A 17,013-nucleotide genomic window follows, 5' to 3' on the forward strand; every position below is an offset into this window, starting at 1 on the left:
TGAAAAATTTCAAAATCTCCTGAGTTTTTTGCGAGACTAGATTTTGCTGTTTTTAACTTTTGTCACTATGCCCCTACCAGTTATACAACTATACCATTGGGTTTTGAACGGGCAACGTCCCAACACAAGGTGAGATGATCTAGATGTTCCTACAAAGCACCCGTTGGTAGAAAAGATTCACTTACTGAGCACATTTTAAGAAAAAATGTTAACGTGCATCACTGCTTATATAATGTAAAATGTATTTATTACTAGTTTATACGAGCCAAGCCAAGTTGGAACGAGCTCTTTACACTTAGGAATGCAAATGGGTTGGATCAAGGATGAAGGTTTTGTAAATTTTGGCTGTTCTAGTTTAGATCTAGATCCGACTTTCCATGTATTTAGCTACAATTTTTCCATCAAAATATAGAAGATTATGCATACCTAATTATGTTCGAATCCAAACCGACCACGTGCCGAGCAAAGGCAGCATCAAATCGTTGACTTATGTTGGGCTTGATGTTTAGCTTCTACTCATTGTCACGCAAACTCTATTCTCTCGTCTGATAATTGGAGTAAAGAGAGGGGTAAAACCGACAGAATAAATTTAGGAGGAAAAGAGCATCATCTGTGCACATCAGACAACGGCGGTGATTGTTTCGGTAGAAAAACACGGATGAATTCCTGCAGGAAAGTATTAAATTAACTATTTTTAAATAATAATTTATCTTAAAAGAGAGAGAGAGAGAGAGAGATTGGATTAAAAAGCGAAGCTTCTTCCCTTTTACTCACTCACTCACTCAGGAGACTAAAGCGAGCAGAGAGAGAGAGGAGCACGCTTTTCCGGTGAGTAACTGGCCGGAGGATCATTCAAGTTGCCGGAAGACCCGACGGAGGAGCTCTCGCGGCTTGCCGTCTCCCGAAATGACCCGGTTTCTCCTGGCGATTGTGCTCGCCGTCCGGTGGATTCTAGTGTCGGCAGACGACGGTAAGTTCTTTTCTCCGAAAATTTGCAAAACTTTCGTTCATTCGGAAATGCGCATTCTTTTCTTTCGTTTTCGGAGATTTTTGTGTCTGAAAATGATCGATTTTGCTGCTTTTCCCCTTCTCTCGAGCGATCGCTGAGATTTAGGGTCTCAAGTTTCGATGTCTAAGCACGCATGATGATAATGCCTCTATTTTCTCGAGTAAATAATAAAATTTTCGTTTTTTTCTTGAGTTAACTACGTAAAAACAGATCACTTGTACTGGAGTTTTGATTTTCGGATTTAAGGTCCGATTTTTAAGTATCTGTGATGTCAATGTTGTTATTCCTTCGATAAAATAGCGGCTTCTCTGTTTTAATCTGTTTTTATTCTTAAAATAACTATAACAAACCAATCGCGCAGCTCGGAATTTCGTTTCTCTTTTTACTCTGGTGTTCTATAAAATAATGGAGGCCGATCAAGGAAATAATCTACAATTTGTTTTTTTAATAATGTTTATTTATTTATAGCTTTAAGTATATTTATATTTGCTTAAAAGTAATATTTCATTTTTTGTCTCTCTTTCCACTCCGTTGATTTTTTTATTAAACTTTTTGCATTTTATTTCGTCTGGAGAAATAAACTTTCAATGTAAGAACAGAGATCTTTCTCTTACTCCAGCATTTCTTGCAAAGATTAGTTATTTAATTATTTTTTTGTCGGCCTCCTAGTTTTGCGAAATGACCCGTCCCCCTCTTCTCCTTCCCTGTTCTCACTTTTCGAATCCGAATCGGGTGCAATCGCATGGCACAAAATTTATGTATTAATCACCTGATTTCCCTCCATCAGGCCTTGGGCCTCACAACTAACAGGCCGTGTCCTTAAGATGGAGGGTGATCAGGTGCTTAATGCACAAATATTTGTGCAATCATATTGCACCTGATCTTTTCAACCACTTCTTGGATTCCCGAGCCTCTCTACTGTTTATTATTCTTTTTACTGAGGTAAATTACGATGTTCTCCTTACCTTTGTTAGAATCCCGAGCCTCGCTCTGTTGTTCTTTTGTTTTTTTTTAGTGGTAAATGACCACACGGCCCTTACTTTTTTAAGTTTTGAAGGATTTTCAAGGAAAAAGAAAGAAACTATATACTCCGTGAGCTCCCTCGCTTGAGTCTGGATTTTCTTCGTTTTCTGCGAATAGTTTACTGGAAATTCCTTTTTAGATTCGTCGGTCGTTTCCCTCGTCATTGAGGGTGATTCCGTCATTTAGGTGTCTCTGTTACTTTTATTTTTCCAACTTCTACTTTTGACTGTGCCTGAGGTAAGGTCGTTTTTACGGCGGTCGAATTGGCGCGCACTTTTCACGCGTTTTCCTTTTTTGTCCTTTTTTTTGTTTTTTTTTTTTCGGAAATTTGCATTCCGATAAGCGAATTCTGTCAGAATATGGCCGATATTTTAAAAATATCGGCGATGTTTTCTGAAACCGACATAATCTCGAAAACATCGTGACGTTGTCTAAATGACACCTGTACTGAAAATATCGCGATATTAATCTGATACATACCGAGGAAACCGCTTCTTTAGACTTTTTTATGCTTTTTATATTCGTCACTTTACTTTTATATCTTTATTTCTTTGTATTTTATCCTTGCATGTATTAAAAGTTTAAATTTTTAAATATCCCGGAGGTTTTGTGAGATTGCATCGAACTGTATCTAGGATATGGATCCTCACACTAATATCCATCTGAGGGTGCCTTTGATTACCTCGGATCCATGATCTCTTCAAACACGGGACCTGAGATCAGAGCTCGATTCATGAATCTCTGGCTCAAAAGGTGGTGGGTCGGGCCAAAGATCCATGAATCTGAGATTCATCAATTCATCTCTCTCTTTCTCTCTCTCTCAAACACCGGATTACAGATCCAGTTTAAAATTCTAGGATCTGAGTTCGATCCGATATCTCTGAGACCCCGGACACAAGGGCACGAAAACGGCAGAAGTTTGAGTTGGACACGGGTTGTTCTGGGATCAGTCGAAGTCCACATACGCATCTGGATAAGGTTCGGTTGGGACCGGTGACATCCAGATTAGGGGTTAGGGGTGTCAACTGGCCGGACCTGGTTCCGACCGAATGTGAGTCTGGATCTGGATCTGACTTTAAGTTGTTGGTACTGGATCTGGTCCAATTTGGTCGACCATCAGAGAAATCATACCCAGGTCCTATAAGGAATGCTAGAACCATACCCAGTAAAATAATATATTTTCTTTTATCTTTCTACATTGACAAATCACTGTTCTTAATCTGAACTCGGGTCGGACCCAGATCTGATAAAATCACTGTCACAAACTATGCCCAGCTCCATATAATATTCGGACCCATTTAGGTCTGAACCAGATTCTAGTTAGACCTCCTTTTTTTATCACCAAACCCTGACCCTGTAGTGTTTGCTATGGGTTCGGGTCTTGGTCAAACCAAACCTGGACCCATTGACACCCCTAATTCTGAACTCTGAAGTCGAACCACATCAAGAATACCAACGTTTAGATGGGGCTCAAATGAGGACCAGTTGTAGATCCCAGTTAAACTTGGGCCTCATATGAAGTCACCTTAATCACTTGTGCTTTTTAATGTTGTGAGCCAAACCACTACACACACACACCCTACTTCTGATAGCAAGCTTTATATTGCATCTGCTGATTGATTTGTTAGAAATGACCCTCAAAAGCGAGACCCGTTATCAGGGGCGGAACTAAAAAATTTACATAGGAGGGGCCGGCAATAATATATATATCTATATATATATATATATATACACACACACGATTTTATGAGCCTTGAAAAATCAATGGCTTACAATGTGCAATATTTTCTCGGATCATAAAATCATGTTTTTTTTCTCCAAATAAACATGATCCAAAAACCGATTCCAAACATTTGGACTATGCCAAACCCATCTATGAGGTCTGATTGGGTCAACAGCACCAACGCCTAGACCAAAATTAATTAGTTAATCTGATGGTCCATGAATGCGAGATGCAAGATGAAGGGCCAAATGACCAACAAGAAATCACCTGGTCAACTGAGGAAGATGTGTATTTGTTTGAGGAAGTTATTTCTTTGTTACAAAACTGAAGCCAGTTTAGAGCATGGTATTCCTTGTTTTGGTTAAAACACAACACAGAAAAAATGAAACTTTTCATGAAATTGTTAAACAAACCTGAAAAATGTGCTATCAATGCACCACTACATAGCAGCTTTCAAGCTTCCACAGAAATCGAGATGAGTCTTAGCCGTTCATGCTTACTCTCTTCGCAAACTTAAATACATGGTAATGGACAAGGCAACAATGAAAAAGGTAAATAAAAAAGGCAAATGAGATGGGCAACTTAATTTTTTTAGAAAACTAGTTTTAGGAAATGAAGAAGGTAAATGAGATAGGCAACTCAATGGGCGCCTGCCTTCTCAAAACATCATCTTTTTGTTTCGGTTTTTTTCTTTGGAAGGGGGGCCAAGACCCATATAACATATTTGTTCTTGCCCCACATAAACCTTAATATATATATTTTAAATTCTTAGGCTGGGGGAAGGGAGGGGCTTGGGCCCCTGCACCCCTGCCCATTGTGAAGAACAAATGGGTAAAAATTTGATTTTTTCAGAGATAAAACAAGGACTGGGAAATGACATGAAGCGCTTTTAGCTTGGCTTGTATTTGAATCGTAAAGAGCTTGTTCGAACTCCTGAAATAGGGTTGGCAAGCCAAACACGAACAATAAGTGTTCGGCTCGGATAGGTTCACTAAATAATAATAACATATTTTATATACATTTTATATCAGAGAATATAGATGGTTGAATTGTTTGGGTTACAAGCAATAAGTTTAAGTTTAGATCTTATTGCTTGCAGCCTCGAAATGTGGTATTTATTTTGTAATCGAGTCATTTCAAGGTTCACTCGCTAGGTTTGAGTAGGGATGTGAACACTTTGGATTTGAATCGAATGTGGTCAATATCAGATACGGCTCATCGGATGTTGGCTAATAGGATTCGGACTTGGATCCTGTTTTTTTGCATGTAATCAGATTCAAATATCCATCAAATGTGGATATTTGTTGGATTCGGTAGCAAAAAGTCAAAACCATATCCCCATCCGATTGTAATCAGATATCGTTTTGGCTTCCCAAATCCCACTATACAGAGTCAGATTCTGTCGGATATCTGGTAAGATCGAATCCCTTGACATCCCTAGGTTTGAGGGTACAAATCTTTTTTTTGGGGGGGCTTGGAAGAAAATGTATTTTTTTTAAACGAGCCAGCTCGACCCTGGCTTGTTTTAGTTCAAGCTTTCCATGAGCTCAATCCCAGCTTGGTTTTCATAAGAATGAGCTGAGCGTGAACGCCCTCTGTTCAGTTCATTCTGCTCGTTTATTAGCCTTAGATGAATTAAATAGCAGAGAACTGTTTGTCCAGAAAGATGGGATAAAAATGGCATAGCAGCTTCATGACATTGTGGGGAGCACACTAGTGTTTCAGGTTGTCCCTTTCTTCTGGACAAATGGGTGCATCTAAAGACACGGTTGAATCCAAGCCTTAGATCAGATGAAGTATTCTAACTAATCAAAGTTTGCCAGGAACTTCCGAGTTTGTGAATGTGCAACTTCATTTGAGATAATGATGCATCTGATTGGGTTTGTTTCAGTTAAACTGTTTCGACACCGAACCCATTTACATCCTTGGACCTTGATCTGTTTACATACAAGCTACTGAATTCATATCCTTCCGATGGTCTCCATAATCAGTCTCTTTGTTATTTCAGGCCTGCTTTCCAATGGAAACTTTGAGACACCCCCTCCTAATGGCTTCCCCGATGGTGGTTTGGAGACAACTGATGTCTTGATCCCGGCCTGGCGGATCAATGGAACAGTGGAGCTGATTCAGTCTGGTCAGAGGCAGGGTAGCATGATCCTGATTGTACCAGAGGGAACTCATGCTGTTAGGCTTGGCAACGATGCCGAGATCGGGCAGGCGTTAACTCTTGAGAAGGGCTCAACTTATGCTGTTACATTTAGTGCAGCTAGGACGTGCGCACAACTGGAGTCTCTTAACGTATCCATCCTGCCGGTCTCGTCTGACACTGTTGATCTTCAGACACTCTACAGTGTGAATGGATGGGATTCATATGCGTGGGGGTTCACTGCCAATTCAGCAAATGGCTACTTGGCGTTTCGGAACCCTGGGATGGAGGATGACCCTACATGCGGGCCCATTCTTGACAGCATTGCCATAAAGCAGATCATCACACCAGAGAAAACCAAAGGTATTGAATCTTTTCTTGCTTTTTGATGTATGTTTGAGTGCCATGAAAGATATGACAAGTTTGTGAACTCCCGCATTTAAGTGCAGTAAAGTGATGGGCTCTAACGGGAGAAGTGTTGGTGTTCTGAAGTCGGGGTTCACATACTTGGTCATGCAAATGTTGACATGCTGGAATTCATGAACATGGCCATGCTTCATGTGAAATGTCAGCTTACTTTTTGGTTGATATTGGAGATCATGAACTTGGTTACATTTTCATACAGACCGTCACTGTTCTAGTGAAAAAAAAAACAGCTTAATTAATGGGCAATTAGGCGGGCCTCATGTGTACTCCAGTATACCTCAACCCATTAGCATGTCTCTTACCATGAACTAGGCATTCTGTGGGCCATATTCCTGAATCATGGCTCTACCTGATTCAAGCCTTGGCATTCTTCCTGAATCTTCTGTAGACCTGGTTTTGTTATGGAGTAGTGCTCATCATCTTCTGTTCTTCACTTGTTGATTCAGACAATGCCGTCATCAATGGTGACTTTGAAGAGGGCCCATGGATGTTCCGGAACATGTCACTGGGGGTCTTGCTTCCCAACAACCTTGATGCCGAAACATCAGCCCTACCAGGCTGGACTGTGGAATCCAACAGGGCTGTCCGATACATCGACTCATACCATTACAATGTGCCTCAAGGAAAACGTGCCGTTGAATTACTCTCTGGCAAGGAAGGCATCATATCTCAGATGGTTGAGACATCACCAGAGAAGCGCTACACCCTTACTTTCTCAGTTGGAGCTGCTGGGGATTCTTGTCAGCAGCAGTTGGCAGTTACAGCATTTGCTGGTGACCAAGCAACAAACATACATTATATGCCCATGGGCAACCTGACCTACCACCCAGCAAACCTGTCGTTCACTGCCAGGGCTGAGCGAACGCGGATTGCGTTCTATAGTGTGTATTACAACACACGCACAGACGACCATAGCTCGCTCTGTGGCCCTGTGGTCGATGATGTCCGTGTGTGGGAAGGATCCGGATCTGGAGCAGCACCTGGCCATCAAGGTGGTGGAATGTTGCTGGTTGGCCTGGTGGTGTATGTGATTTTGAGCTTGTGTTTTGGGATGTAAACTCTAGTTTTCTAAAGTGTTTGTAGAGTTCTCGGTAGGCTGGATGCAGTTGGTTTCCTAGTACTTCCAGCAGGTGTGTGATTGTTCCTAGCTAAGTTGTAGCCCATAGCAATTGTGGGTGTTTGGCTGAAGGATGGTGCAAGGTTTTATTGTAGGCTTGTTCCTTGTTCAAGAAAATAGATTTAAGGCGGCCGAAGGGCAATGTGTATGTGCACATTTATATGTATATCATGGAAGGGGTTTTATGTGAGATTATTGATGGCTTTCCACTTGAGACCAAACCCTTTTGCTTTGTCCATCATCTAAGCGCAGTGAAGTTCGATTTTAATTGGTCACAACTAGGGTTGTCAACGGGTGTGTTTTACCCGGACCAAACCCTATAGGGTCTGCGTATGTTGACAAATCAAAAGACCTGATTAAGACCTGGGTCTAGACCCAAAGGTCCGATTAATACATGGACTCAGGTATAGTTTCTGAAATTTTATGCTAGACCCTTTCCCCACCTGAGTTTCAATTAAGACCTGCAATTTTTCAATGTAAAAATTATTAAAAATATTATTTTACTGGGTATGTTTCAGGTCTAGTTCATGTAGTTCTTATAAGATTAGGTTATGGTTTCTCTTATAGTAAACCCGGGTTCCAGCCCGATACCATACCCAAAAATCTGGTGCAAGTCTGGTTTCACCTGGGTTCAAACCAAACCCAACCCCTTGACACACCTAGCTAGTCACAACCCAGGTCGGCGCAGATCTAGAAAACATATAAAATTGCTGTGTTTGTAACAGTTTTCTATGTTTTGTATTTTATACAGAAATCACTATACAGATAACCTTTTTTGAAGGGCAAGCTGGGATTAGGCAGACCCCCACCAGTTATTCAAAAGTACCATTGGGTTTTGAACCTGCAACATCCCACCACAAGGGTACGTGCACTGACTGCTCCTTCCAATCACGCTGAGCTCCCGTTGGTGCTTAGCGAATTTCTGTGTTTTGTTCTTTTACAGCATACTTTTTTTTTGAAAGGCAAGCTAAGGGTAGGCAGACCCCCAGCAGCTATTATTCGACGTACCGCTGAGGTTTGAACCTGCAACGTTCCACCACAAGGAGACGTGCACTGACAGCCCCTACCACCACGCGGAGCCCCCGTTGGTAGTGTTTTACAACATACTTGGATCACACAAAACATAAATCGCTACCCTATAGCGATTTTAAACCAATGTCACAAATCTCAATGTTTTGATTTTTATGGAAAGGGAAAAATCCTGAAATAAATTAATTTTCTTTCAAGAATATCTCAGGAAAATATTGGCGTATATAAGATTTTAAAGATGCAAAAAAAGTAGTACAATATGAAAATTGGGCCTTTGGCATCAGGACAATTGCTTTAGTTGCCATCTGATCATACCTGACCTGGCTCTCTGAACAGTCAGTCAGGATGCGTCATCAAACTTATATTACATGAAACTGATTTTGATATCTCCAGATTTTCTGAATAAGAAAAATATGATCCAAATATGTTCAAAAAACTTGTATACATATCTGAAGGCATTTGTTTAGATCATAGTTTTCTTCTTCAGACAATTTAGAGATACTAAAACCAGTTTGACTGTCCAACCAAAAGAAGGTTCAAAACCTATAACCAATGATGGTCAGATGATGTTCATTATCTGAATTTTCATAGACAGAACTCTACATGTTAGGTTTTTATCACTTATTTAGTAAGTAGCATGTTTTAAATGATGTTTTTTCAATATTTCTGTGTTTTTTTAATGCTCTAAATTAATGGCCCACAATACTTTGTATTATAAAATTTTAAATGTATTGTAAGCTATTGATTTTTCATGTTTTGGAGACTATGTCCAGATGTAAAATTTTCATGTAAAATATATTTCTTACTACATAAATTATAAAGAACAGATATATAAGATTCAATTGATGAAACACTCAATCATGGGAGAGACCTATTATCATTATTTGTAGATTTTATACGGTTCCCTTCCTGATATACAGAATCCCTTGATCATCATTGGTTGTAATTTTAGTACCTTCATTTGGTTGGATGTTCCTCCGCCTCACACGTGCGTGCACACACACACACACATATATATAAAAGGTTAATATTGGTTACTAATGAAGGTACAAAACTAATGAGCTAGAAATCATAGGTGCAAGTTCTATCGACTCAATCTAACTGCATAGATGAGTTCAGCATGGTTTGTTTGCTAAGAATCAAGCCTTCAATCATGCTTTTCTCATGTAAAAATGTGATATTTTGAGTTATGAAATTTTGGCAAGGTCGTTGATGTTTTAATCCTTTTAAAAACATAAGTTTCTTGCTAAACAAACCATGTAGATCACATCAGTAACATTTGATCTACGAAAAATTGGATTTGTAATGAATCGAGTTGAGCTCGGCCTGAAGATGGTTAGTGCTTTAAATGAGTCAAGCTTGTACATAGCTTTGAGACTCAGACGAACAAACGAGTAGAGCTCGATAAGACTTATATATATAATATGTTAGCAAAAAAGTAAAAAGTCATTGTTACCTTAATGGGTATGGCGTTAGTTTTTCCTCAAAAGGTCCCAACTTTGATTCCCATCTTTTACTATTTCTGTTGTATGTTAATTTAGAGGATTTTTAATATGTATATATATTTTTTTGTCTCAATAAACAAAACACAAGCTTTGGTGGTGGGTCACTAGTCAATGTTTGTTTGCTAAGAATCAAGCCTCAAATCCAGCTTTTATGATGTAAAAATGTGATTTTTTGAGTTATGAAATTTTGGCACATTGTTTTTGGACCTCTTTAGAAACCTAATTACTTATCATAATCACATGATTCAAAACAAGTTTCCTATTAAACAATCTATGTAGATCACATTTGTAACTTTTAATCTACAAAAGAATGAAAATTTTTAAAGGAAAAAGTGATTTCTACTCATTAGTAGCTTTAATTTTCATAATTCTTGAGCTTTTTGTTGGTCAAACTCTATAGATATGATCTACGTACATTTCTTTGGTGAAAACAAGTTTTGAATCATGTCATTATGGCATACATGGAGGTTTTTTAAGATCTTTAGTAATCAATGACACAAATTATGTCAAAAAACATAAACCAAAGGATGATTCTTATCAAATAAACTATGTTGAATACATCTATAATGTCACACCTACGTTTTTAGTAGGTGGGTGTAGGTATATATACTGGCTCAGAGCCACCACATGCTAGCTTATGTGGAGGAGAGCTTAGATATGTATACATATAATGAGTAAGGATCGGTAAAGATCAGACCTAAATATATTCACCAAAGTGAATTGTAGCCATGGAAGGCCCAAGTTTGTCCAGCTTCCCAATATCTCTGGGGCTGTCAGTACTTGCCTGTCTCTTTGGACACATGATGGCCTTTGTCCAGTACGGAACCCACCTAGTCGTGCAATTGAGCTATTTGATCTGTCACCACTTTTAGCGACCCATCACCTAACGTTTTTGGCGATTTGTGGAGCAGCTCGCATTCAGGTCAGTTGATAGCACATGAAATTATTTTCTGTTTAGATGTGTGGTTGTGTGCACCACTTATTTTGCTGATCTTTGGGAATTTTATCACATATAAGAAAATCTTGATTTAACACCAAAGTCATTAGTGCTGAAGTCTTAATTAGTGGAAAGTTCCGATAACATCAAAGATAAATTCAGCTTATTTATTATTCATTTTTCTAGCTATCATGCATGATCTTAGACTAATTTGTTGTCCACAAGTTCCACACATGTGGCCAGGTTGGTTGGCTTAAGGCATTCAAGCTGAAGGATATCGAGAGTTTGATAGCTTGTGTGCACGTTCCTTGCCGCGCCCAAGGTCGGAGCATCAGGTGTCCTGACCACTCAGGGTTTTATGACATTGGGTGCAGCAACTATATGTTGGCAAGACCAACTGGGGCTCCGGTTGTCTGGTAGGATCAGATAGTTCCCGTCACCTTGTGTTGGGACGTTGCAGGTTCAAAACCCAACGGCATAGTTGTATAAACAAAAAATTGTTGGTTGGCAAGACTTTTCAGTGCGTCCGGTCGGTTTTATCCAAGTAATTAGAGGTGTCAACTGGTCGGGTTTGGTTCGGACCCAGGTGTCACCAGACTTGGACCAAATTTTTGGTTATATATGGTATCGGGTTTGAACCTGGGTCTAATCAAGTATACTATAAGAAAAACCATACCAAGTAAAATAATATTTTTTATCATTTTTACATTGAAAAATTGTGGGTCTTAATCGGAACTCAGGTCGCCCCCCCGGGTCTGGTATAAAATTTTACAAACTATACCTGGACTCATGTATTAATTGGACCTTCGGGTCCGAACCTAGGTCTTAATCGGGTCTTCTTATTTGTCACCATACCCAGACCCTATAGGATTTGGTCCGAGTCAGGTCCAGGTAAACCCGACCCTTTGACACCCCTACATGTAATGAACAAAAAGAGAGATTAATTTGTTGTTTTTTTTTTGAAAGAGAGAGATTAATTTGTTGTTAATATTTTAGATATATATTTTCTAATTTTTCTTTAAGAACTAACTAAAAAATTATCAAGATTTTCAGAACTTCCAAAACTATCAAGATAAAAGATGGCGGATTGTTATATGTTGTAGTGCTCAGAAAGAAATGCTTGGTCCATTGTACATGGGAAGTGCACTGTAATGCAAACCACAAACAAACACGAAGCAAAACACAAGATAAAGAAAGAAAGACACGAGATTTACGTGGTTTGGCACTCATGATTATGTTCACGGGCGCGAAAAGTTCACTAGCAAAATGTGAGGAAATACAATGGCAAGATAGAGCTCTTAAAACCCTAATCTCCAATGCACCTGAAACTCTTATAGCCAACTCTAAAAAGAGACTGCAGTACATATGACCAATGGCACAAAATCCTAGCTGGTATAAAAGAAAAGATTACAAAACTAAACAGGTCCATACGTGGGCTTAAGCCTGAAGCCTACTACAAATCTCATCGAAAATTCTCATTGTACAATCTCCAAAATATTTTCGGATTGGGTCATGGATTGAAGTGAGTCCGAAATTCAAGACCCACACAACATGTACATGTCTTCGTGGTTCATAGTCAGTCAATACATACATAGTAGCGTGCATTGGCCAGCCCAGACCAAACCAAACCTGATAGGATGCAGCTCATCGAGATTTTGGAGACCCAAACAAAGTATATAGGGCCAGCCCAGTTGTCCTGCTCAGCTTAGGCCTGGGTCTTGTTAGGTTCCAGGTACACCCGGAGACATGCTATGACCACCACCACTACCAGATCCATTGGACTGGGCCTAGCCTGGACTTAAATGATATATAGGATTAAACCTTATAGCCCAGGATATTACTTGTTTCAGTTTGGCTGAGCCTGGACAAATTGTAAGCATATGACAAACGCACGTTAGGTTGAGTTCATTGGTAAAATGTCCCAGGGCTGCCAATGAGTCAAACTCTGGCTGAACCCAATCATTCTAGGGCCTGATTCGACATTGAGGTATACCTGTACTGGGTTCAGTTCCATTTGGAGAGGCAGGTCAAACAACGGGTCCAGTTAGACTCAGGCTCAGCTTGTTGGGGTTAACCTCTACACTTTGAATCTGACCATATATAGATCCAACTACAGACTGGACTTGATTAGGTTGTGGTAAATACATTGGCAAAATCTGTCTATTGTCCACTAGAGTCAGATGAATATGAGCCATTGACAGCCCTACTTATTACATGGGAGTGTTCAAGCTGAGGGTGGATTAAGTGCAATTACATTGCATACTTTCAGTGTGCTGTGTTGCATCTGGCTACCCTCCATCTTTAAGATATAGCCTGTCAGCAGTAGGGGCCAGCAGCAGATGGAGGGCGGCCTGGTGCAGCGGTACACCACCGAAAGCGTGCAATGTGATTGCACCTGCTTCGCCCTAGTTCAGGCATCCAAAACTGACCTTTAGTTTGGGGTGACAGACTTTTCTTGTCATATCCGGAAGAAGCACTGGAAGATAGACATAACCTTCTGCCTTTCACGTGAAGTGGAGGCTCTGAGGAGCCCAACCTACTACATTTTCAAGTTGACAGCCCAAACACTTTACCATTGCACAAAACAATAGCCCTTGTTCTAGTGGTATCTTATAAAATCACCATGAATGTAGGGGATGAACCAAAGCTCACGGGTCTTTTTGGTTGGGGAAACATTGGCGTGTTAGTTGTTGCAACAAACCTGAGTATCACATGGGGCATTTCCTTTTTTTAACCCTAATGGTGAACTGACTTGTGAGTCCAAGAACCTCTTTCTCATTTCTTGAGCAATAATTGCTTTCAATATGGACCCATCTGCCTTGGTATGTTCAGTGATTGATCCATTAAAGGCCAATCCAACAAAACTTAGGAGATTGGTTTTCAGGTTTTTGGGGATATTTTCCCATTCAAACGTAACAAGGGCTATAATAGGGCATCTAGAATGAATTTGAAAGATGACCATCAAAAGAAATAGCACTAATAATTCTTAAAAGGAGGTATGAATCATGAATCATTATAAAAAACTTGGGGGAATGCGCCATCCGTGAGGCTTGCGGCCATGTAACAAATGCTAGCAACATGGTGAAAATATCATGTTCTTTTCACAATATTTTCAGGAGCCCATACGGTTAAACAAGAAGAATATATATATATATATATATATATATATATATATATATATATAGAGAGAGAGAGAGAGAGAGAGAGAGAGAGAGAGAGAGAAGCTGCTTAATGGGGTTTTCAGGTTTTTGTGCTTTATTTTTAAATTATGACTGTACAGATGTGATCTATGTACTTGATTTTATAGGGATCAGCTCTTTGAAGTGTTAGATTCTGACACATGGGTGGATTTTTATAAAGTTTGGAAAAAATCAGCGGTTCAAAATCTTTGTAAATTTTTGACATTCCAAATATCATTTTTTTTCATAAAAAGCACATGGTCCAGGTGTGGATTCCTCGTAAATCGACCATGCCCAACACATTTATCGGGTCAGAACTGCAAAAAAAAAAAACAGAAGAGTAGAAAAAACCATTAAGCACGTATCATTAAACATATTTAGGTAAACATAAACATGAGTATTTCTATTGTTTCCTGCAATGAAGATGACCTACCTAGACACTGCTGCCAAACTCCTAGATATTTAGTTCCACGTTCACATTGAAAACAGTGCTAAACCAAAGGCCTAAAAAGTGTATGTATTTAGGCTTATATGGGGGCCTAGATCCATAGAAGTCACGTACGCCCCCCCCCCCCCCCCCCCCCATTCCTTAAAAAAAGAAAATCCACTAAAATATAATATTTTGAGAAGGATAAAGATACACGTCGGTTGAGTTTCCTTCTAATTTTCCTTGTTGACTTCTCACGCGCTGGATTCCTAAAAGCAGGCGCCAGTTGAGGTGGACGCGTTTACGGCAACTATTCAAATCCCTTAGTAGTTGCTAAAGAATATAATAAGTCAATTAATCAATATTGGTGCACATTTTAAGACCCTAATCTGACCGAAACCTTAACCAGTCCAAATTTAGGTTAATGTGTATAATCTCTCTCTCTCTCTCTCTCTCTCTCTCTCTCTCTCTCTCTATATATATATATATATATATATATATATATATATATATTTGTGTGTGTGTGAATTGTTCGGCTTGCAAGCAATAGGCTTAGAGCTAAAATCCTATTGCTTATATAGCCTTGAAATAAATGAGTCCGCTTGAGTTAGGATCAATGATTCTACAGTTCAAATCCTATTGCTTTCAGCTTTGATGCAATATATTGACGGAAAATGAACCAGCTCAAGCTTGGCTCGTTTAACTCGGGCTCGTCATGAGCTCGAAGCTGGTTTGACTCGTCACAAAAACAATCCGAGCTTCAACACCTCATGTTTGGTTCAGCTTGTTTACCAGCCTTGGGACCACAGACCTTTTGTAATTCATTACTTAATCAGGGAGCAAACTTAAGCCTCATTGGTCACGAAGAAACAAACTCTTGATCTCAAAATCCGTTTTGGTTTCTCTAAACGTAGGTTTCTAAAAGCACCTTTTATTAAAAAATATGTACTTTTAGGTGAGGCAATCAAAATAGTTTAAGCCAATGTACGTAGGTTGGAAAAAGTGTCCCTTGTCCTTTCATGTGATCCCCCACTGATACACGGTAGCCATCCTCATCTTCATATAATGGCCACTGATACACGGTAGCCATCCTCATTTTTAGATAATGGCAGGGGATGACAAGCAAAGTTAATCAACTCATTTATCCCTCTGTTGCCGACAGGACAACCTCTCTCTCTCTCTCTCTCTCTCTTGGTTGATTGAGATTGGCAGCTTGACCTTCATATAAAAGGTATTGCTTTGCTTTCTGGACACTGCCTTAACATCTTCGGGAGGTCATCGATATAGAAAGCTCCAAGATCCATCAGATATGTGATGAATTATTGGCCTACGTTTAATTTTCATAGTTCGATAATATAGGTTAGTTTGGCCATTTGATTCCATCACATGCCCCATTCCCCACTGCAACATCATGTGGGCAATTTAAACATGCGTCCAAGCTTGTGCACATGCTTCTGCAGTGACACTCCAATCAAACCCACCCCACCCACCATCCTTTGAGTTCGGATTGCACATGTTTGTGCTAGCACACGCTTTGAAAATACAGTGATTGTATTGTTTCCGAGAGTTGATGAAAAACCCAACAATGTACGATATTATTCTCAAAATACAACCTGCATCTACAATACCATGATTAGTTCAGGGTATCAGCAGGTTTTAATTTGCTTAGGTTTCCTTAATGTTTTATGATTTTCTTATATCTTTGCAATTTTGTAAGTCAATATTTTCTCAAGGTTTACCTGAGAAAAGATTTTTTTTCCAGTATAACATGGAAATTTTCCTCATTGTCTGGGTAATGAAATTTGTGATGTTGTATCCACACACACACACACACACCTCTTTTCTTTCTAAAGTAACGCCTTTAATCATAAAAAAAAAACGCTCCTTTCAGTGCCTTCACCTTTGCTTACCTCCTAACCAAAGAAAAAAAGCATTCTCAAGATACCGTGAACAATCCCTCTTTAGAGGAGGTTCACACGCAATGCATGCATGGTTGTTGGCTTGATGACCAACTAATATCCTTATATGCAAGAAAATACGAAAAACAGACAGCCAAAACTAAATATCCCTCTTTGAAAGATCTAAGGATGAGATCAGGTAAGAGAATTACAAGGCCAAGTTTGAGGGCTGTTTTGGTATTTTTCATGGTTGACACATCACCAAAACTTTTCAACTCTTTGCAGAAAGAGCACATGCAGTCATTGCCTGAACAATGAAAAGACGAATCAATCAATTTCATCCATAAATAAGACAAATTTATAGCAGCATGACAATTCTCTCCATTATTTTTTGCTCCTATACAAATTAAAATTTTATTTTATCCCTTCAACAATGATAATAATGAACTAGATAGAAAGCAAGATGCAAAGAATCCACCAGAAAACTCACATGCCTTGAATGATTCAAGAAAAAAGACCAATGAGCCGAGTACAGGGTCATTTTCAAGAAAGCATGCTCATCTCAATAAGTTGCAAGAATATGTTTACTGAAAC

General features: G+C 39.3%; 1 protein-coding gene across 1 annotated transcript; it reads left to right on the forward strand.

Moving 5' to 3' along the window:
- The first annotated feature begins 778 nt into the window (after nucleotides 1–778).
- On the forward strand, nucleotides 779–7,651 carry LOC149827067 (protein BIIDXI-like). Its single transcript, XM_090020219.1, has 3 exons — nucleotides 779–970; nucleotides 5,764–6,264; nucleotides 6,774–7,651. The coding sequence occupies exons 1-3, from the start codon at nucleotides 907–909 to the stop codon at nucleotides 7,382–7,384; spliced, it is 1,176 nt and encodes a 391-aa protein (XP_089876345.1). The 5' UTR covers nucleotides 779–906; the 3' UTR covers nucleotides 7,385–7,651.
- Nucleotides 7,652–17,013: the final 9,362 nt, after the last annotated feature.

This window comes from Nuphar pumila, chromosome 10 (assembly GCF_984573655.1).
Source record: "Nuphar pumila chromosome 10, dmNupPumi1.hap1.1, whole genome shotgun sequence".
Lineage (NCBI taxonomy): Eukaryota > Viridiplantae > Streptophyta > Magnoliopsida > Nymphaeales > Nymphaeaceae > Nuphar > Nuphar pumila.